This window comes from Megalobrama amblycephala, linkage group LG1 (genome assembly GCF_018812025.1).
Source record: "Megalobrama amblycephala isolate DHTTF-2021 linkage group LG1, ASM1881202v1, whole genome shotgun sequence".
Classification (NCBI taxonomy): Eukaryota; Metazoa; Chordata; class Actinopteri; order Cypriniformes; family Xenocyprididae; genus Megalobrama; species Megalobrama amblycephala.
Window position 1 is genome coordinate 6,928,127 of NC_063044.1, and position 22,310 is coordinate 6,950,436.

The 22,310-nt window shown below is 36.5% G+C and overlaps 1 protein-coding gene and 1 long non-coding RNA gene across 3 annotated transcripts in view; one reads left to right on the forward strand and one right to left on the reverse strand.

Moving 5' to 3' along the window:
* Positions 1-1,801: 1,801 nt before the first annotated feature.
* Positions 1,802-7,534, forward strand: LOC125243816. 2 transcript variants are annotated; one of them, XR_007179135.1, is made up of 2 exons: positions 1,802-2,761; positions 6,305-7,534. It is a non-coding gene; the product is annotated as an uncharacterized LOC125243816 (long non-coding RNA). The 2 variants fall into 2 exon arrangements; XR_007179134.1 differs by lacking the exon at positions 1,802-2,761 and adding an exon at positions 3,982-4,044.
* A 5,361-nt stretch (positions 7,535-12,895) lies between these two features.
* The window catches only part of LOC125242811 (NACHT, LRR and PYD domains-containing protein 12-like), a 127,772-nt gene continuing 118,357 nt past the window's right edge, over positions 12,896-22,310 (reverse strand). The window contains exon 11 of the mRNA XM_048151791.1: positions 12,896-14,125. Coding sequence (XP_048007748.1) covers positions 13,906-14,125 — 220 coding nt within the window. The 3' untranslated portion in view covers positions 12,896-13,905. The remainder of the gene's footprint in view (positions 14,126-22,310) is intronic.

The window sequence follows — 22,310 nt, forward strand, 5'->3', positions numbered from 1 at the left end:
TTCCCTAAAGCAGGCCTAAACCTGACCGCATACCACATGGATTTGCTGCAGGGTCTTCAGCTGGGGACCACCGCTCATTAATGTTTCGCCCCTTAACCCAGAACGTCTCCTGGTGGCGGGGCAGTGAACAGGGACATCTCCCTGACACCCCCTGCAGCAAACCCTAACTAGATGTTAGTCCCCAAGCCTTGTCTCGTCGTTTCAGCCAGAGCCAGTGACTTGCTTTCTCCGCTTCCTTCTGCTTCCTCAAACATTAAGTGTTAGTAATTAGTTGTTTAACGCTCTGGAGTCGGGGGTATCTCCGGCAATACCACCTCGGTTTTTTTCTTACCAGTGTGAAAGAGACTAAAAATACTTTGTCAATTTTGCACATACAATTATACTCCATTTTAATCTGTGGAATATCTTCTTTTATTTGTGTACACGCAGAGTAAAAACAAAATGTTGTGCTTGTTGCAAAATAAAGAAGACAAACCTGATGCGTGATCTGTCGTCTTCCTCTGAACGAAGACCAATACGATTGTTCTCAGAAAATGAACTTAGTGAATGCTTATCGCAAAAAAATGAGACTTATGTCTAAAGAAACATTGAAATGTCAGGTTTTAAATCATGTCAAATTTAAAACAAAAAATTCTCTGTTTATGTAATCTGTATGAAAACAGACACACGTCAGACGTTTGTGAGTGAGCTCATTATCCGCTAATGCGGATAATGTATACATCGTCACAATCATGTATTTATTGTCTTCAAAAGTGTCTGCATGTTATAGCCATGGTTAGCGATCTCTGGAACCCTCTGCTAGTTCCTGGAATGTCACATGATATGCCTGTTCTTCACTGAGTCATTTGCACAGAGCGCCCTCCGGCTGCAAGTATGAATTGAAAACACAGTAGCCAGCGCTCACAGTAATGACAATAAATACTGAATAAATATTACTCCTCTGTATAGACAATTGACATAAACATATGAGAATCCATCAATATTTCTCCAAATGTGCATGCTTTTAAGCTAAAAGCCCTGATGGATGTTGTTTTGTCAAAGGTAACAACTCTGTTTTTCATATTCATAACTCCTGAGGCATAGGCTATTACCAAATTACGGTCACTATAAGAGTAAAACAGAGGTCAAAAATGTGAAGCTTGAGTCTTAAATCTTTTTAATGATATATAGTTTGTCAACTGCACATTAACATTTAGGCTATATAATATAACAAATATAATAGCCTATGTGAAATTCCATAGAGGTAACATGAATGTTCAGACGATTTGCATCGCAGAAATACATTATATTTTAAAGTATATTAAATCATTATTTTAAATTGTAATAATATTTCACAGTATTGCTGTTTTTTCTGTATGTTTAATATACAGCATGATGAGCTTGAGGCTTCTTTTAAAAACATTATAATAGTAATGCGTCCAATCTTTTTACTGGTACTGTAATTTAAACTATAGTAGGCCTATACAAATTTTTCTTCACATGTGCAATAATACGTGCATGCATGAGATCACAAAAATCATGTTTAGAAAATTTAAATCAATATATTGTTTTATATCAATGAGTAGGCAGGATAATTTTTACATAATTTTCCTTCAAAAACACAAACATGTACATACATGCTGCTCACATATTATTGTAGCCTAGTTCCTGCTGAATACAGTGTAATGACACCTTTTCCATTAATATGTTTAGGAACAACTGAAAAAAGCACAAATGTCAGGGCATGTCAAAACTTCTCCAGAGCCCCAAAAATCCTCAGACCCCATAGGGTTAAGACACCTAATATAAAGTGGGGCCAAAAAATAATAGATAGAAAAATTAATAGATCCATCGATCCTCAAAACAATTGTTTGTTACAGCTCTAAATTCAAGAAATTAATTATTTCTTTATTTATTTCTTTGACATGTGCGTTGGCTCTTTTGCCTCAGGCTCGAGGCTTGTGCCCAGCCAACATCAAAGTTTCAAGCTTTATTTTCTAGTTTCAATTGATCTATTACTTTCATTTGGATGATAAAAAAATTACAGAGTATTTTAAGTCGATTTTGCTGCTATTTGAAGAAAATCCATCAAAACCCGCTGGCACGTTTGCCGGCCCTAGAGAGTTAAAGATCAAAAGTTTCATCTCATCGAGCAGTCTCATCTGGTCTAATTACTGTGCTGAGCTACAGAATGTTGTTCCATGCGCCACCTGGTGGATATTGTATGACCCTAACCACAGCACAGCAAACTTATTTAAATTGATCCATTATCACACGTGATAGATTGTGTGCTGCTATGTGAAAAAAGTGCATTCTTAAAGGCCACATCTGTATACACACACGTTGGGTAATTTTTTGGGGGGTCTTTCCATAGACATAATGTTTTTATACTGTACAAATGATATATTCTATCTCCTACCCCTACACATAACCCTAACAGAAATCTTTTTGCATTTTTACATTAAAAAAAACAAACAAACAAAAAAAAACATAATTTAGTATTATTAAGCTGTCTTTGTCATGAGTGGGAGATGTTGTAACATTGCAAAATACTGTTTTACAAAACTTGCTTCTTGCTACTTCAGGTTCTTCAAAAAACAACTTGCCATGATTTACTGACATATTCTTCAGTAGCAGTAGCCAGTAAGAATGTTGATGAAACTATGCAAACATGTTTCTCAAGTCACTATGCAAATTACTTTTGTTCTCAGAAGCATATAAAAGAAACTTGCACATTAGCTCAGTGTAGTATCCCAACTATCCACAAAAGTAAAGCAGTCTGGTAAGACAATTTTAACTTTGTATCTTCTATGTGTGAACAGAATACGTGCATTAAAAATAAATAAATTTATTAAAAATTGTTGACTTTTGAAAATGTTATAATTGTAACTTTTTTTATAGATGATTTATGTGTGGTTCAGGTTTAGAGAATGATTATCAAACTTCATTAGATTTTTTTCTTGTTAAGATATGTTATTAGATGATGTTTGTTAGAAGAAATTTTAATAAAATGTTAAAATGTATATTTAAATAATAGTCTTGTTTTGCATTGCTCTCTTGTATTTGTGACAATGTTTTACTTAAATTTTTAATTTGACATTTAAGTTGACCAAAAAAAAAAAGAATGTTGTTGGCTAAAGTGCAGGTTAGTCGGGGGGTAGAGGTCTACAAAGAAGACCCGAGACCCGAGGACCCGGGACCCGTACGGGTTTGGGACTATATTTTAAATGGTCAGCCGGGTCCGGGTCGGGTCCTAATCTATTACTTCGGTTCCCGGGTCTGATTGTGTGAACATTGTGTGTATACCCGAGCCGATCTGATTCGGAGATCACCCGGCCGTGTTGGGAGTCAGTCAGCGTTGTGCGCGTGTTTTGTAACTTGAAAAGTATGAGCCGGGAAATAAGGTGAAAAAACACGAGTGACCCCAGCCATCAGAAGCAGAGCGGGTGGAGTTAATGCAAGCGAACGGTGATCATCGAGTTTTACTATTTCTATCGTGTGCAACAGTAATGCAAACAAACTTCAAATCTCAAGAACTGCTTGTAGCCTTGCACATTCACATTTAAATAACATAGCCTATTTCAAATCATTAACAAAATATGAACTATCACACAAATGTCTTCTGTGACGCTTAAAGCTTATGTTTCAGGTTGCTCCAGCTAACGTGCATGTCTCATGCGAGCGCACTTTCTTTCTCCTGTTTTTATAATAACATTATGCCGTCTTGTTATATCTAAAGTTTTGGTCAGACTCGGCTCAGAAAGCACAGAAATGACTGACCCGGCTCTTAATGCATCGTGTTTCCTTCAGGAGCATCAGTGAATGTTTGAACCTTTTTAATAGTTGAGTTTGAGTCCCTCAGTTGTCCTCAGTGTGAAAAGACGGATCTCAAAATCATTCAGTCACTGCTGGAAAGGGTTCAAATATGCAAAAATTTCTTAAACTGAAGAATCTGCAGTAGCTGGAGGATTTTTCTGAAGAACAGAGCTCAGTTTAACTGCTCAGGACAAACAAGAGACTCATGAAGAACCATCACAAAACACAAAAACAGTCGTGGATCATCAGGTAACCATACAATCAATGGTTCACATACTTTTGAATGGGTCATTTTAATAAATTCAGCTATTTTTTTTTTTTGTCTTGTGGATTATATGTAAACATCTTTTATGTAAAATATCTTATTCAGGACAGTACTAAATAAAAACATGCATTTTGTATGATCTCTCTTATTTTATTAAAATTATTCGCATTTTCACAGATTCTGCAAGTGGTTCACATACTTTTTTTTGCAACTGTATCTTACTGCAGTGTGCAACAAATGTCTCATATCAGTTGCCAAGTGAATGCACAGAGTAGCATTATAACAACTTTCATCTGAAATGTATATAATATTATAAACAGTGCTGCTTGACCCCACATGCGCTAGACTGAAAAAAGCGGAAGCGGCAACTGTGTTCTGCTGCTCTCAAGACGTGTCACATTCATCATTTATTAGCAACTGCTCCAGCAGTCTCGTTCAACTCCAACATCACTCGGCCTGCACACATAATAGAAAGAGAAGTGCTTTCCCCACCTTGAACAACTTATAAACAAAATATTCTTTAACCCTAACACTAGACACTAAAGCAAATATTAGGCATTAGCCACTATTCACTATTCACTTCAGTTTATTTATTTATTCTTCATATTGTAAACTTTTAATTTAAGAAGACACCCAAAACTGACCTTCCACAGACTTAGAAAACTTCGGTAACACAATACCAACCTGGTCTCATAGGAAAAATGTACCTGTGGGAACGTTTTTGCGAGTTGCCAAAATACGTACCAATGCGAACATATCACTGCAGTTTCCAACAGAAATGAACGCTAGAGGCAGTCAAATGGCAAGCACTTTTTATCGTTTTCGTACACAGTTACGGGGTCAGAATTACGGGGTCAGGTTATGGATTAATAAAGACTCGTTTTCACGTCTACTTGCACAATATTATGTTATGACTTCAAAATGTTTTGGACTTTGCATCACTTAACCAGCTCCATATATTTCACTTTTCTGACATAACAAGCTTGCTCAGTAGCTCAGCTGATACGTAGTTGTACTTAAGACAAGGAAGCCTTGGGTACGAATCCCGTGAAAGGTGACTCACGGTAAAAGCGCTCAAATAAAGATCTAAACTAGCTAAAACGGCACGATTACAGGTGCTTTTTATTAACACTATCGGGTAGGTTTAGGTGTAGTGTCAGTAGTACGTTGTTTTAAAGCGCAATGAAGTGCAAATGTCAAATCAGAGCTGCGGTGATTTGTATAAAAAACAATGTCATAAAATCATACCATGTTCACGTTTATCTGTTCTGGCACAAAAATGAACATGCTTTTAGAATCCCAGTTGTAGATAGTTGGAAATTGAAATCCATGGCTTAGTGCAGATGTCAAAACCGTAATGACATATTACTTAACAATTAGTTAATAGTCATGTGCCTCAAGTAAAGTTTTCAAATCATTAGATAATGATTAATTAAAACAGACAATTGGAAGTTGAAGTACATGGATTCAAACCATTGTGGTTATTAAAACAGACTATTAATAAATAAAATATGTTATTAAGGAAATAATACATTATGACACAATTAATAACAATTCATATATTACTTAATTTATTAATCACATAGACTCTTTATTAGTTGCTGAAACAGTAATCATTAATTAATGGTTTAGTTCTTCATGAGTCATACATTAACACATGATTAACTGTGCATTACTTAAGCATGAATTAATGCACGTTAGTGCACCCGTATTGTGAAGTGTTACCAAAACTTCACAATGAAAAACATTATATTTACCCTCAAGAGGTGGGCAGTATGACCAAAAATTATATTTCTTATAGTGATATGTTACACAATATAGTTATTCTTTGTACTATAGTCTAACATAGTATTTTAATAAGAAATAACATAGAAATTGAATAATCAAATGTAAAATAAAACTGCATAGTTTTTACTGTACGAGTTAAATGTAGACTGATCCTTGATAAAGCTATTTAAGTAATTCTGTCAAGAGCAGAGATTTTAAGTATTTCAAATACTAAATAGTCTCTATTTTTTTAGTCTCTAAATTACAAATTACATATGATTTTTTTCTTGTCCAGCAAAAGAAAATGTCAAAATACTCATATTTTATAAACACATATTTTAAATACATTTAAACAAAAAACTGCCCATCTCTCTCTCTCCTCTCTTTCTGTGTGTGTGTGTGTGTGTGTGTGTGTGTGTGTGTGTGTGTGTGTGTGTGTGTGTAACTAATGCTTTGTTGCTTTTATTGTTATTTCAGGCTATTGACAAGGCATATTCTGTGGCAACTTCACTACAAATCACTGATCCAAAAAATCCAAAAAATACAAAGTACAAAATTCCAAATGCAGGAGACATACAAAACTTCCTCATGGCTGCAGATGCTTTCCTAAATGCTTTCAGCTTGCTGGAGGCATTTATCAAACAAAACTTGCAGAAGTTTCCTGGTCTCTCCAGCTTTCCAGTGAAAGAAGACGACATTGACAAACTCGGAAAGCAGATAGAGATTGTGAAGGCTCAAAAAGTTATTAGCTGATCTAATGTGGTTCTAACTGTTCCTGAATTTGTTTTTGTTTGTTTTTTTTTCTGATTTTTTCCCCGATTTTTTTCCATCTGTAAGTCAAGACGGTGACTTTAGCTGTCAACTTTATATGCATCTTTAGCAGCATGAAAACAAATCTGTTATTCAAATTGTGAACTAATTATTTTCAGAAAGAAAGCAAAGAACACTTTTATAATGTAATAATGAAAGTATTTGTAGAAAAGTGCAGTTGTGACACAAACTTGTGTCTTGTCCCATACAGAAATGCTTTTTTATGTTCATTGGAGTGTCACTTATGGCCTTATATTAGATATATTCAAGAATAAAGCCAATAGAGACGGTCCAGTGGATGGTAATAGTATATGCTGGGATTCAATATGGGCTAATATCAAACAAGTCTCTAAAAACCCCAAATCATCAACTGATTCACTTCAAAATGATTCACAGGATGTATCTCACTCCCAGGAAACATCATTTAATGAAGCTTTCCACCTCTCCTACATGTAACTTTTGCTCAAATGGGAACATAGGTACATGTATACACACGTTTTGGGACTGCCTGGAAGTCAATGATTTTTGGAAACAGGTTTCCACAACACTGGAGGACATTTTTGAACTTGAGATGATTCATCTTACACTCTCTAACTCAGAAAAAGGTGTTTTTTTTTTGTTTTGTGGAATTACTGCAGCTAAAAATGCTTGCCTTATGCTGGAAACCTCATTCTCTTGCATGGACTCACTGGATGCACTCTTTCTTACATATTGCTGGCATGCAGCTCTCAGTGGCAAGGTTACATGGAGCATCTCAGAGAACTCTCTCAGCATGGCTGGATGCTATTGCCAAAATTAAGGAGCGGTTGTAAATCTGTGTCTTCTGTTCTCACTTTGTATGTAATTTTTTTTTCTTTCTCCTATGTGTAACTTTTTGTTTGTTGTTGTACTTACTGTATCGAATGTACTTTTGGCAGATGGGGATGAGGGAGTCTGGTCGCCTTAGGTATATGGGAGGGTTATGGGGGAAAATTGTTCAGATTGATGATTGATCTTACTTCTTACTTTGTACATTATAATCTGTAACCCAATAAAAAATTGATCACAAAAAAAAGGAATAAAGCCAATAAATAATTTATTGTGATTTATATGAATGTACCCTAGTAAAATGTCATTCAATATAATACTACGGAAAATGGGCATCAAATTATGATTTTTTTTTTTTTTTTAATCCACTTAATCAGAAGGTTATATGTCCATGCTTAGACTTGTAGAAATGAAAGCTCTAGCGTAAGTTCTGCCAGGAAGACTCAATGTTACGTAACCAATTAGTTTAGAGCTAACCAATCATTATCTTGCACTTGGAGTATGAAGGCTGCGTCCGAAAACTGAAAAATGCTGCCTTCCGAGGACACATTTCAAGGTAGTAAGGCATCAAGGCACATCCGAATCCAATGTTAGCTTCACTTCCTCTCTCATGAGATGCCTTCCTCAGATCGATTTTTGAAGGAAGCATAGATGTATCCTTAGCTGCCTTTGATATCCCACAATCCTGTGCTTTCCATTCTGTGACAGTTGAGCCAGAAAAATAAAGATGGCATCTGAAGGTTGCGTTTGCTGCTCAGTTTGTGTATAAATGTACGATTTTGATCAACATATTTCAGTTTTGATATCATTTCTATCAAGAAATTACTACTGTAGTAATTAAATATTTGTTTTGTTCTCACCAAATGTAGCGGATCTCGCCCAGCACCACAAATGAACCACCGACACCAAACTCTTTGGGGGACCTCGTCTGCAGTGTATTAAAGACAGGACAGGAATTAAGCATCAACACACTCTCAGTTCTGTGGTCTCTGTCTCGCTCAAATCCAAAGCTGTTCTCATAACATTTACTAATAAAACATTTTTCTTTTTACAATGTCTCTTTTCGTTCATTTCCTTTCACAAAATGAATCACAAATTACATACAACACATCTTAGACACATTAAATCAGGTAAATAGATATAATAAATGCATATAATAAAATGTTCAATGTATATATATATATATATATCAGTGGCGTGCAGTGGTGTTCTGAAATGAGGAGGCACTTTTTTTTTTTTTTTATGAATCATTGTAAATTCATGTGCATTACTCTTAAAGTTGACACATCTTCCTTGTTAAATGAACATTACTTTACAGTACATCAAAAAAGAAAAAAAAGAAACCAAATACAATTCTATTTTGTAATTTTACATTAACAATGTAATGTTCTATTTATCAAAACCAAGTCAAGCTCATCAAGTTAGTGTTTTAAGCATTTCTACATTCATTCCAAAATAATAACTAAAACCAATAATAATTTAAAGAATATATTTTATTTGTTTATTGCGGTTTTTCTTTTTAATTGTCAACCTAGAATATTTTGGATCATCAGTCATGCTCTGTAAACACCGTCTGTCACAGACACGAATTGCATTTTTAATTTCACCAAGCTGATTGCACTAAAAACCCCCGCAGTCATCATGCTTTCAGTCCATTTCAAGTTTGATTTTGACGTGACATAAAGCGGTGATATCTAACTGGGTGATCTGTTTACTTACTTTTCAGTTAGTCTTCCGATTGACGCCATTATTTGTTCAGTCAAACCTACGCGCGGAAAGCGCACGTCAACGAGAGGCGGGATGTATCGCACAAACCAATCATATCCAATCATAACCAATTACATCCAATCATAGCGCGATGGAGACATTGCCTCCTCTCACGTGACTTTCCCCCATTCATTCTCAATTACCCCCCACAAAACCCACCGCACGCCGGGGTTCTGATGATTTTCTATGGATTCCTATGAGAGGAAAGGGAGGCATGACTCCTCTGTGTAACTTTACCTACGGGTGTCGCTGTTGGGCAGTGTTCCTTAAGAAATACGCGTGACTTGCGCTCTTTTAAATGTCATAATTTGTAATATTTGTGTTGTTTTATATGTAATATGGATTATTTTCTCATCCTATTTTTTTGAGGAGGCACTGCCTCCCTTGCCTACTCGGAGGAAACGCCCCTGATATATATATATATATATATATATATATATATATATATATATATATATATATATATATAATTTGAGTCTTTGAAAATACATTACAATGACATATGATTGTATAGTGGTAATATTTTTTGTTGCAATATGACATACCTGCAGTTTATTAAAGACAGGACAGGAATTAAGCATCAACACACTCTCAGTTCTGTGGTCTCTGTGAGGAGTGTGAGAAGATAGAAAAGTGAACCCCTGCCCCCATTAACACTATAACTGCATCTGCTATCAAATATTTCAAGTACACACGTGACTACAAATACACAATTTTAGACAGATAGAGACAATATATTTTAAGTTAAATGCACGATATCTTATGAGCGTAATCCACCCTTTTTAATTATATTTAAGAACCATATTACTATAGAAACCCGCTGTTCAAAATGGCGTGCGGGCGGCAACTTGAACCAGCACATTAAGAGCTCATTAACACGAAACCCAGAATATGCACAAAAATAACAGTATTCAAATACACTAAGTGACTCAATTCAGCATTAAAACATGTCATTCAGCAATATTGATCAAAATATTGACTTAATCTCTTATATTTAAACCCTTTACTTCAGAGCTCATTTACAACATACCTGTCTCGCTGTTCCAAAGCTGTTCTAAGCTTTGGGCGAGACACGATTGGACAACTCGGCAAATGGAAATGACATCACTCAAACATATAACTCAATATATTATTTTAAAATGAAAAATGACATTTTTCCTATAGTCTTTATAGGATATGAACGACAATATGTGCGCAGAAACACAAAAATAAAATAGAAATAGATTTAATTTATTTCTGGCAGGGAGGACAAAGTTTGCTGGAATGATCGCAAAACTCAAAACACTACACTCTCCCCTCCTAAATTTCAGCAAACTTTAAGGCCGTAGGTGAGATATTTTCCTTTAAAGAGGGATACCCAGACTTCAGTCATTCAAACGAATAGCAAAACATTTTGCTTGGGAGAAATATGCCCTTATACATATAACCATACATTCCTCAATGAAGTACTTCTCAAATCCTCTTAAAGTTTTCCTCTACACAATTCTGATCACTTCTCTAAAGGAAAACATACTTGTATTGCTTAATCTAACTCCCCACAAAACTGGAAAGAACTCTTAACAATTCTGCTAATGGGTCCCTTTTAGTTGGCTCAGATATTATCATGCTCATGCACTCAAGCAGTCTTTTAACAGGTTTCACTAACCTGCCTGACCTGGTTCTCACAGTTCCCTCATTTGCTTTTCGAATTGTGTCTGACCCTGTCACTTTTCTTGGGGAAGCTTTCATTTACATTTCAATTCAATTCAATTCAAATTTATTTGTATAGCGCTTTTCACGATACATATCATTTCAAAGCAGCTTTACAGAAAATGGATGTCAACATTACAATTTAAAGAATGTAGTTAGCAAATAATATACTTTAGGTAATTAATTACAATCACTGTTAGCAGTTTAACTGAAGGTAGAAGCAAAGAGCTCCTGGAAAATGAATTACATTAACAATAAATTAGGATATAGAGATTATGCAATGTGAATGTTGATCCAGATGATTGCGTCTTCTGAAGTCCTCGCAGGAGCTGGCGCCGTCTCTTCACAGGTGATGGTCGTCTGAGGTCTTCTTAAGAGGCTGGATCCAAACTGAAACTGAAGTCCTCTCTAGTTACCTCAGGGCGGGTGTCCCGAGGTAAAACAGAAAAGCAAAAGGAGAATAATTAGCGTAGCTGCTGTTCATAACTTTAAGCAAAGATAGTCATGTGCAGTTGATCTGGTATGAGATGCATTATGTGAATGCTTGGCTAAAGAGATGCGTCTTTAATCTAGATTTAAACTGGGTGAGCGAGTCTGAGCTCCTAACATTATCAGGAAGGCTATTCCAGAGTTTAGGAGCCAAATGTGAAAACGCTCTCCCTCCTTTAGTGGACTTAGCTATCCTAGGTACAACCAGAAGTCCAGAGTTTTGTGACCTTAGAGAGCGTGAAGGATTGTAGGGCGATAGAAGATCAGTTAAATACACAGGAGCTAAACCATTTAGAGCCTTATAGGTCATTAGCAATACTTTATAATCGATACGGAACTTAATAGGTAACCAGTGTAGAGATGATAAGATTGGTGTTATATGATCATATTTTCTTGACCTGGTAAGAACTCTAGCAGCTGCATTTTGTACTAATTGTAGCTTGTTTATTGATGAAGCAGGACAACCAGCTAATAATGCATTACAGTAATCTAGTTGAGATGTCATGAAAGCATGAACTAACTTTTCTGCATCAGAAATAGATAACATATTCCGAATCTTAGCAATGTTTCTGAGGTGGAAGAAGGCTGTTTTTGTAACATATGAAATATGATTTTCAAAGGACAAGTTGCTGTCTAATATAACACCCAGGTCTTTAACTGTCGAGGATGGAGTAACAGTACATCCTTCTAAATGCAGATTGTAGTCTGAGAGATTCTGTGTACAGGTTTTTGGTCCAATAAGTAATACTTCAGTCTTATCTGAATTTAATAGAAGAAAATTACTAGTCATCCAATGTTTTACTTCTTTAACACACTCTGTCAGTTTGGATAATTTAGAGATTTCATCTGGTCGTGATGAGATATATAACTGAGTATCATCGGCATAGCAGTGAAAACTAATTCCATGTTTTCTTATAATATTGCCGAGTGGCAGCATGTAGATTGAAAATAGCAGAGGGCCTAACACCGATCCTTGCGGCACTCCATAGTTTACTATCGTGATCTTAGATTTTTCCCCGTTTATATAAACAAAATTGTGACCGTCTGATAGGTACGACTTAAACCACCGTAATGCCTGTCCCTGAATACCAGTGTAATTTTGTAGTCGATCTAAGAGTATTATATGATCTATAGTGTCAAACGCAGCACTGAGATCAAGTAACACTAGTATTGAGACACAGCCTTGGTCAGAAGCTAGAAGCAAGTCGTTTGTAATTTTAACGAGCGCAGTTTCTGTACTATGATAGGATCTGAATCCTGACTGGAATTTTTCATAGATAGAGTTTTTTTGCAAGAAGGAGCATAATTGGACCGACACCACTTTTTCTAGTATTTTAGACATAAATAGAAGATTTGAAATGGGTCTGTAATTTGTTAATACGTTTGGATCTAATTGTGGTTTCTTAATGAGAGGCTTAATAACTGCTAGCTTGAACGGTCGTGGGACATGACCTAGAGATAAAGACGAGTTGATAATATTGAGAAGAGGCTCTTCTGCTACAGGTAACAGCTCTTTCAGTAGTTTAGTGGGTATTGGATCTAATAAACATGTTGTTGGTTTAGACGCAGTGATAAGTTTATGTAGCTCTTCCTGTCCTATAGTTGTAAAGCACTGCAACTGTTCTTGAGGGGCGATAATTAAAGCTGAATCATTAAACTCTGTCAAAGGTTGTACATTTACAATTTTATTTCTGATACTTTCGATTTTTTCATTAAAGAAATTCATAAAGTCATCACTACTAAACTGTAATGAAACATTTTGTTCTGGTGATATCTGTTTATTTGTTAATCTAGCCACTGTACTAAATAAGAACCGTGGATTGTTTTGGTTATTCTCTATGAGTTTGCGGAGATGCTCGGCCCTGGCTGTTTTTAGAGTCTTTCTATAGCGGGACGAACTGTCTTTCCATGCGATTCTGAAGACCTCTAAACGAGTTTGTCTCCATTTGCGTTCTAGATTACGAGTTTCTCTTTTCATAGCGCGAGTAATACTGTTGTACCATGGTACAGTATTTTTCTCTCTAACCTTTTTTAATCTCATCGGTGCAACAGTATCTAATGTACTAGTAAAAATGGTGCACATACTGCTAGTCATTTCCTCAAGATCATTTGCGTGTTTGGGTACGATGAGCAGCTGAGACAGATCAGGCAGATTATTTGTGAATTTATCTATAGTTGTCGGGAGAATTGTTCTGCCTAGTCGATATCGTGGCGCAATTTGACAAATATCATCAGTGACAAATATCATCAGTGTTATTCAATATAGTTTTCAATGTTGAAAACTATATTGAAAATGCCTCTATTTGGGTAACACTCCTGCAAATTGTGAACCAGATATGAAACACACGTAAAATAAATATTTAGTTTGATCTGATGTTGACAATCAATATGAAGATTTCTCAAACTTTTTTGTATTAAAGTATTAAAAATGAACATTATGTATCATTTCATAGTTCAACTGTTTCTCTAAATGTGCAGAAGTGCTTGAATCTTTCTAACATGAATGTTGTTCAGCATCATGAATGGATGAAAAATAAACACCAACCTCTTTGTTCTTCAGTATCTTCAGTGTGTTTCATTCTGCAGGGTTCTGGATCACTCATGTTCTTTGCAGTTTTCAGCTCTTCCTGATGCTTCAGTGCTCGTCTGATGGGAATATTCCAGCATTTATTGGAGAACTGATGTGGGAGGAGCTTCATTAAGTGAATTGCAGTGGGCAGGGCTTTGTTGACTGAACTGCAAATCAAAAAATAAATCAGTTACGGTGTTTGTTTTTATAGGGTTAAAGTCCAGATATCAAACTGTAGTGTCTGCATCAAATGAAATGTACAAAAGTGATTTTACATAGAAAACCCACTAAATGAAATGTGTCTGTTTAATGTTTCAGATTACTTTAGTGAAAACAAAATGTTTTAATGTGCTATTATCATTTAGTGTAACTGATATATTTAATGCAAAAAGGAATCAGTTATTTTGAACTGTATTTAATAAAAAATATATAAAAGAATAAGAGATCATACTAAATTTCATTATATTTTAAATGATTAAAATCTTCTTGTTGACAAACGAGTGAAAGCTAGTGGTTTGAAGGAAAGTTGAATAAAGATTTATAAAGTATAAATTTTTAATATGACAAAGAGTATTTTGGGCTTCACTGTGATCCTTCAATACAGTGTTTGAATGTCATCAACTGATTCTCATCTCATTCTGACAAGTTTTATTTTTTTAATGACTGAAATATGCTTTTTTTACCCTATATTAACCCTTTTTGTATTTTACCCATAAACTAAATGCATTACGAATTTATATCGGTCTATCGTAAAGTAACTGATGCTAATTCAGAAGTTTATTCTGTTTCTCCATTAAAATATTGACAGATATCTAGAAAAGTAGTAAAAAACTGTAAGAAAAACAGTTAAAAGCACAAAGACATAAATAATTGTTCATATTTGAGGTCCACAAATCCCCTGAGTCTGTTGACAGCAATGAAACGAGCTTTAAGTGTCAATTTACAGCAGATCTGAAGACATCAGCATAATAAATGAGGTGAAAACAGGAACTATTGACATGAAATAAAGAGTGTTTTCAGCAGTTTCTCTGTTAATATTGATGATCCTCAGACTATCAACACTCATTCAACAAGACATTCACATCATTAGCAGATCATCAGAGTGTTTGCTGATAGAAACCCATTATTGGAGTCCTATAAACTGCTCTACTTAAAGACAATACTGTTATTTCTCACAACATGACATGGATAAAACACCAATAATACAAAAACAAACACTAATGACACTCATCTTCAACAACCACTACTGCTAAACATTTTACCATATTAAAACAAAACATTTAGTTTTAGATAAATTAATTTATTTAATTAATTACACAATATGGCGATTAATTAATCACAATTTAATCCCATGTAAAATTTGTCTGAGAAATTACCTCCAAAAGACCATCTAAGAGACATTACAAAAAGTAGCGTTAAATATTTTATTTGATTCAACGTGAGGGTGAGTAAATGATAATTATTAATATGGAAAAACGATTTATTTATTAAAGTTATACTCTAAAAAAGAATTTAAAACTGCCAGTAGGTGGAAGTTAATGTCTTAATGAGTGAGTTATTGAGTCCTTTCCATTCATTCAATTCATTCAAACGGCTTTCAGGAATGAAGTAAATGGCTCTCTTTATGATTGATTCACCCGATTGATTCGCTCAAAACGTAGATTCATTCAGATTCATTCAGATAAACACTGTTTAATAACAACGTCATACTAAATCAAAAGCAAAACATTCATAATGGTTTTAGATAAATGACCATATTAACAAAAAATAAAAACATGTTCCAGAAAGTGACAAAGTAGTTCCTTATGCAATAATATCCATACAACAAATGAAAGCTTTACAAAAACTGCAAATAGTTTAAGTAGAAATCTAAAATCTCAGAGTTTTTCTCTAAGTGAGATCTTTCCAGCAGGATTTGTGAGTCTGAGACGGGGGGAGTTTTCAGTTTCTGCACATAAAACTGTTACATGTTAAATCTCTAATTACTTTATTAAAATGAATGTTATCATAAAATCAAACCATGTTTCATAGTTATAGTTAATTCATAGTTATTAAGCAGCAGTGGTTGATGAAGATGAGTGTCATTACTGTTTGTTTTTGTATTATGGTTTTTTTATCCATGTCATGTTGTGAGAAATAACAGTATTGTCTTTAATTAAAGCAGTTTATAGTCTTTTCTCATATATCATGACTCAAATAATCAGTTTCTAACAGCAAACACTCAGAATAAAGTGAGATGATCTGATTGAATGAGTGTTAATAGTCTGAGGATCATCAATATTTACAGAGAAACTGCTGAAAACACTCTTTATTTCATGTCAATAGTTCCTGTTTTCACCTCATTTATTATGCTGATGTCTTCAGATCTGCTGTAAATTGACACTTAAAGCTCATTTCATTGCTCTCAACAGACTGAGGGAATTTCTTGGTTACAGATATGTACATTTATTTCTGTCTTTATGTGTAGAACTGTTTTTCTTACCATTATACATATTTGGAATAATTTTGTTACATTATATTCTGTTATCATTTAATTCAAAAACAAACCCCATAACTGATATATTTTTTTATTTTGGCAGATCAGCTCCTCCCACACTGGGATTCATCATCAATGGTAACATCATAAGTGAAGCCCCTCCCACATCAATTCACCAATAAATGCTGGAATATTCCCATCAGATGAGCATCAGAGCATCAGGAAGAGCTGAAACCAGTAAAGACTGAGTTTATTAAAGAGGACAGTGAGAACATGAGTGATCCAGAACCCTGCAGAATGAAACACACTGAAGATACTGAAGAACAAAGAGGTTGGTGTTTATTCTTCATTCATTTATGATGCTGAACAACATTCATGTTGGAAAGATTCAGCTACACATTTAGATATACAGTTATTCTAATATTCAACAAATGGTCAGTGAAGTGAGATTTGAAAAATGTTCATATTGATTGTCAACATCAGGTCAAAATACAGATTATTTTACATATATTTTAAATCTGGTTCAAAATTTGCAACAACGTAACCAAAATTGTAGACATGTTTCAAAATAAAAAAATAGTAATATCAGTAAACACCAAACTGTATCAAGTAAATTCACCTTCCAGAATGGCTGACAGGGTTGTAAGCTTGACTTAAGCAAAAACTGATTTATAGTTATTGATAAAGTTGTATTTTTCATAAAATGTAGAAGTTATTCATAGTTATATAGATTATTCTTCTTACAGTAACTTTGGTAAAAGGGTTGACAAATGTGATCAACACTGTACAGTTTGTTTAAAAACAGAGACAATGGATTGAGATTATTTCCTTGTCCTCCCATCATGCTGTAGAAAGAGCCCAGATGATGTCACTTCCTGGGTGTCACAGTTTTAAGATGAGGGAAATTCATAACAGGGTTGAGGGTAGAAATTCACTTGAGTTTGTTTTCAGTGTCCCACATTCACATGTGTGAAAGTCTGTGAAAGAAGAAGTGTGACCAACCCTTAATAACTAAATAGTTTTTGCAAAATTAATATCAATCTAAAAGTTGGTGTCGATATGTCAATAATTGTGTCATTCATCAAAATATTGAATAGTTCTCACTGATTTGTCTTTAATGTTTTAAATATAATAACTGTTTCAGGGACATATAGTAAATATATAAAAAGGCATCAAAGTGATCAGAATGTATCATAGCAGTCGTTTATTTCAGTACATGAAGGTTCACTTTTATGTTCTTTCACTTCATAATCCTCATTTTGAATCACTTTAATATACTGAAAATGAACTATTTTTGTAATTTCAGAGCTGACGGAAGAGAGCGAGGAGAGTGAAGAACTGAGTGAAGTGGAGGAGGAACATCATGACAAACCTGGAGAAAAACCTTTGAGTCGCTCAAAGACTAAAAAGACATTTGTAAAGAAAAGAGCCAAGAAATCTCCAACCTGCACTCAGTGTGGAAAGAGTTTCTCAACCAAACAATATCTTGATGTTCACATGAGAGTTCATACTGGAGAGAAGCCGTTCACATGTGATCAATGTGGGAAGAGTTTTACACAAAGAGGACATCTTAAGAGTCACATGAGAGTTCACACTGGAGAGAGACCATTCACATGTGATCAATGCAGGGAGAGTTTTGCATCAAAACAAAATCTTGAGACTCACAGTGGAGTTCACACTGGAGAGAAGCAGTTGGCATGTCATCAATGTGACAAAACGTTTCTCTGGGCATCAAACCTGAAGAGACACCTGAGAGTTCATACAAAGGAGAAGCCACATTCATGTTCTCTGTGTGGAAAGAGTTTTTCACAGCTGTATTATTTATATCAACATGTGAAAATACACACTGGTGTGAGAGAGTACATGTGCTTTGAGTGTGAGAAGACTTTTATTTCAGCAAACCAATTAAAACTGCACCAGATAATTCACAATGGAGAAAAACCTTTCAAGTGTTCACACTGTGACAAGAGATTCAGTCAGTCAACAAATCTGAAAACACATGAGAGGATCCACACTGGAGAAAAAGCTTACAAGTGTTCACACTGTGACAAGAGATTCAGTCAGTCATCACATCTGAAAACACATGAGAGGATTCACACTGGAGAAAAAGCTTACAAGTGTTCACACTGTGACAAGAGATTCAGTCTGTCATCAAATCTGAAACGGCATGAGAAGATCCACAGCAGAGAGAAGCTCTTTTAAAAATCAGCTGAAGATACACATGAAGATCCATGCAGTGAAGGGCCACATCACCACAGTCTGAAACCACAATAAGTAGTTCATCTTTATGTGCTGAGCAAGAAAGTTATTTCCTTAAAGCCATAATATGTGGCAGGACAGTTTGGTGGTTGCTTGAAAAATCTGAATCTTCTGAAACTACAACAGAACAATCAAATCACTGTTAAAACAGACTGTATGGATTCTTTCCTTAAGGTCATTGTGACAAACTAGTGACTTCCACTTAGTGAACAAACTGCCAAGTTTCTTTCTATTATTGTCATTTACAACATAACAATAAAACAACCTACAACTGACTATTAACTTGTTGTTGCTCATCTTCATTCGTTTGATGATAAATCTCCCACCATTTCCCATCATCATTCCTTCGATCTTCTGCAGTAGTTCTTGTACCTGAATGTCTGATTTACTCTTGATATTGAAACAGTAAAATCGTCCTCCACATTCGGTCAACAGTACAATCTTTTAGTTTTAGATGTTCATCAATGCATGTTCCAGATCCTCCAGTTCATCTCCATGTGTGAACAGAATCATGATGTACTTCTGAACTTCAGGACCAAATAAACACTTCAAAATCCAGGATCCTCTAGAGGAATGGTGAGCAGAACTAAACTGAGACCTGCTGAACAACCAGACACCAGCTGCTCTTTCATCATCTCCAGGGGCCAGTTGTTCAAATGTAATCTGATCGGATTTTGGATAATGAAAATGGGTTGTTCAAAAGGAAACAAGGATTCTGAAATCAAATTAGATCACAAAATCCAATCTTGGTTTTGATCTGGATAAAACCGTCTCAGGTTACGTATGTAACCATAGTTCCCTGAGAACAGGGAACTCCACTCTGCGTTGACAGAACGCATTGGGGAAACCGTCACGTGACCCAGGTGTCGAAAGCACTATCCAACAACTCCAATTGCTATTGGCCGGCGACAGCCTATGACGTCATACGGCGCGACCCGGATGTATAAAGGGAGCACCTGGAGAGACAGTCACTATCTTATCGTCTTGAGGGACTGTTCTGAAGGCAGGCAACCTGAAGCATGGCAAAGGAACGCAGAGTCTCATTCCCTGTTCTCAGGGAACTATGGTTACATACGTAACCTGAGACGTTCCCTTTCGAAGGGAACTCCACTCTGCGTTGACAGAACGCATTGGGGAACGATATACCCACGCCGCCATGCTGGAGGGGAGTGCCTGCCAAAAAATATGGCTGAGGCAAAGACCTCAAGGCAGTTCTCAAACTGCCCAGCAACTCCCCCTCGGGTCACACCAGGCTGTCAGTGACAGCATTCCCTTTGGCCAACAGCCCAAGCTGACCTTCCCACAGGCTTCTACCTTTCTCTTTTAACAAATAGAGCCTAGAGAAACGCTAAGGCGTCTAGAACCCAATTTTCTTGTGAGAAAAGTGGTACCTTTAAGGGAATGTGGCCAAGGAACCAAAGGGAACCTCGGCCAGTCACTCATGAGGGGAGCAAGGTCACCCTCATTGCCACCAGGGAGGCCGACCTGGTCTTCTCAGGGAACAGACTCAGTTCAGGCCAACCCTGTCTGAATACAGAGCCTCTAAAACGCATTCTTCAGGAAGATAGTAGGTAAGAGTGACTGCAGAAAGGCAGAAACCAGCTCAGACCCACGCGTAGAGACGGGCATCCTGGAGAGCAGAACTCAGCTGAGTGCTATGAACCCTCATACTGAGGGGAGATAATCCGCTCACCTAGGATCTACCCAGTGCTTAATTAACGCACTGAGGAGGCTGTGCGCTGAAAACCCTGAAAGGGGAGCACAAACCAGCCTAGGGCTGATTCTTAAGATGGGGCCTGATGAAGGCCTAACCATCATAACCAGCTTAGGGAGCTAAGCACTATTACCAAACCCAACCCCAAGGGGGAAGCGCAGAGCTCACCTAACAGGTAGACTATGCCAAGAGCACATAATCATGGAGGCCCGGGAGGGACTTACAACATGACAACAGAAGTACACTCCAGAAACGACCCGTTTTAGTAAAACGCCTTTCTGAACACCTGTCTAACGTACAGAGACAGATAACTTCCATGGCAGCCGTGGGAAAGCTGCACAGTGCTCCTTAATAATCCACCCAACACAATCCGACAAGCAGTGTACTCAGTAAAAAAACACTTTTTACTCTTTAAACAAGAGGAGTACAGCGTACGCCAACACGTATTAAGGAAGGCCTGGAAGGCCTATAACCTCAACAAACACATGGCATCAGCTCGTGGTAGTGTTTAGGTCCCAAGCCAGGTAAACAACCCGCAAAAGAGGGGGTTGAATCTACCACTTGGGCCCCTGGCCAGCGAAAGTGTATATGACTAGTTCTCAGGGAGAAATACACCCAAAACAAACACCAGTATGTCCAATAAAGGCGGCCCGCAGGCTTAGCATCCTTCAGGACACACGGCGTAAGTCTCGTGGCCGTTTCCAGGAGCACAAAGATCCAACTTAAGCGCTAGGTGGCTCTTAGCTCAACTAGAATCATCGACTCAGAGGCAACAATAGGTTAAACCAAACCTCAGTAAGGTTTCACTACTGACATCTCATCCAGAGCCGCAGAGAAAAAACACAATCTGTGAGTGAGCAGACTGAAATCTATTACACAGCAGTATAAAACTATTGCTAACTAGAAGGAGGCTGAACAGTCTAGCCCTCAATCACCGTTATATGCAATATAGCTGATAAACAGATAACTGAAAGGGAGCTGACAGATACTAACTTTTCTCAAAAAGTGATCTAGCTACCCTGAGTATGCAATCCAACAGGTGATGCACTCAGTAACACTGGGGAAAGGATTCACCAGCACTTACATAGAGGCCGCTTTTAAGAAGGCCTACTATCATAAGCGGGTGCCAACCTGTGGCAGCATATCAAGCTCACATACCAAATGTAGGGCAAACGTCTAGAACTCAAAGGAAACTTTGAAATACATGCCATTTGACAGAGAGAAAAAATAAAATCATTGCTACAGATTCTCAAATCTGTTCCAAGCCTTAGAGGACAGAGCTAAAATGCTGGCATAGTCAACTCAAACTTGAAAAAAAAAAAAATCAAGTGGCTCGGAAGAAAATATTTTTTCCTCTCAGCATGAATGTTCTAGAGAGTGGGGCCTAGCAATATTAATAGCATAAACTTATCTACGCAAAGATAAGGGCCTACCACCTGAGAAACAGCATCAGGTCTCTAACCAAGCAGTCTAAAAACCTATCTGTTACACTCATCGTTGCACCTACATAAGCAATGGGATAATCTGGGCAAAAAATTCAGCCACTCCCTCAGGAGAAGGCCAAAAACTAAAATACATATGGGAATTATTTATACATACACCATACATACACTTAGTTCTAGCCTGGCCAAAAACATACAGGCCTATTCAAAATAACAGGCGCTATAATAAGCCTGATCTCTACCTCGAAATTTCAAATAAGAAATACAGCAAAGATCACAGCTATCATGCTGGGCGGCCGGAAAGGACCGCCACAAACGCATAAACTGAAGTGATGAGTGCCAGTTCGAACTACACTGAAAATAGTCGAACGGCAAAATATACAGAGAGAAAACTGAACAGCAGCCATTCTGTGGCTCGCTCAGTCAGTCTCAACACTCCAGTTTTTTTTTTTTTTTTTTTG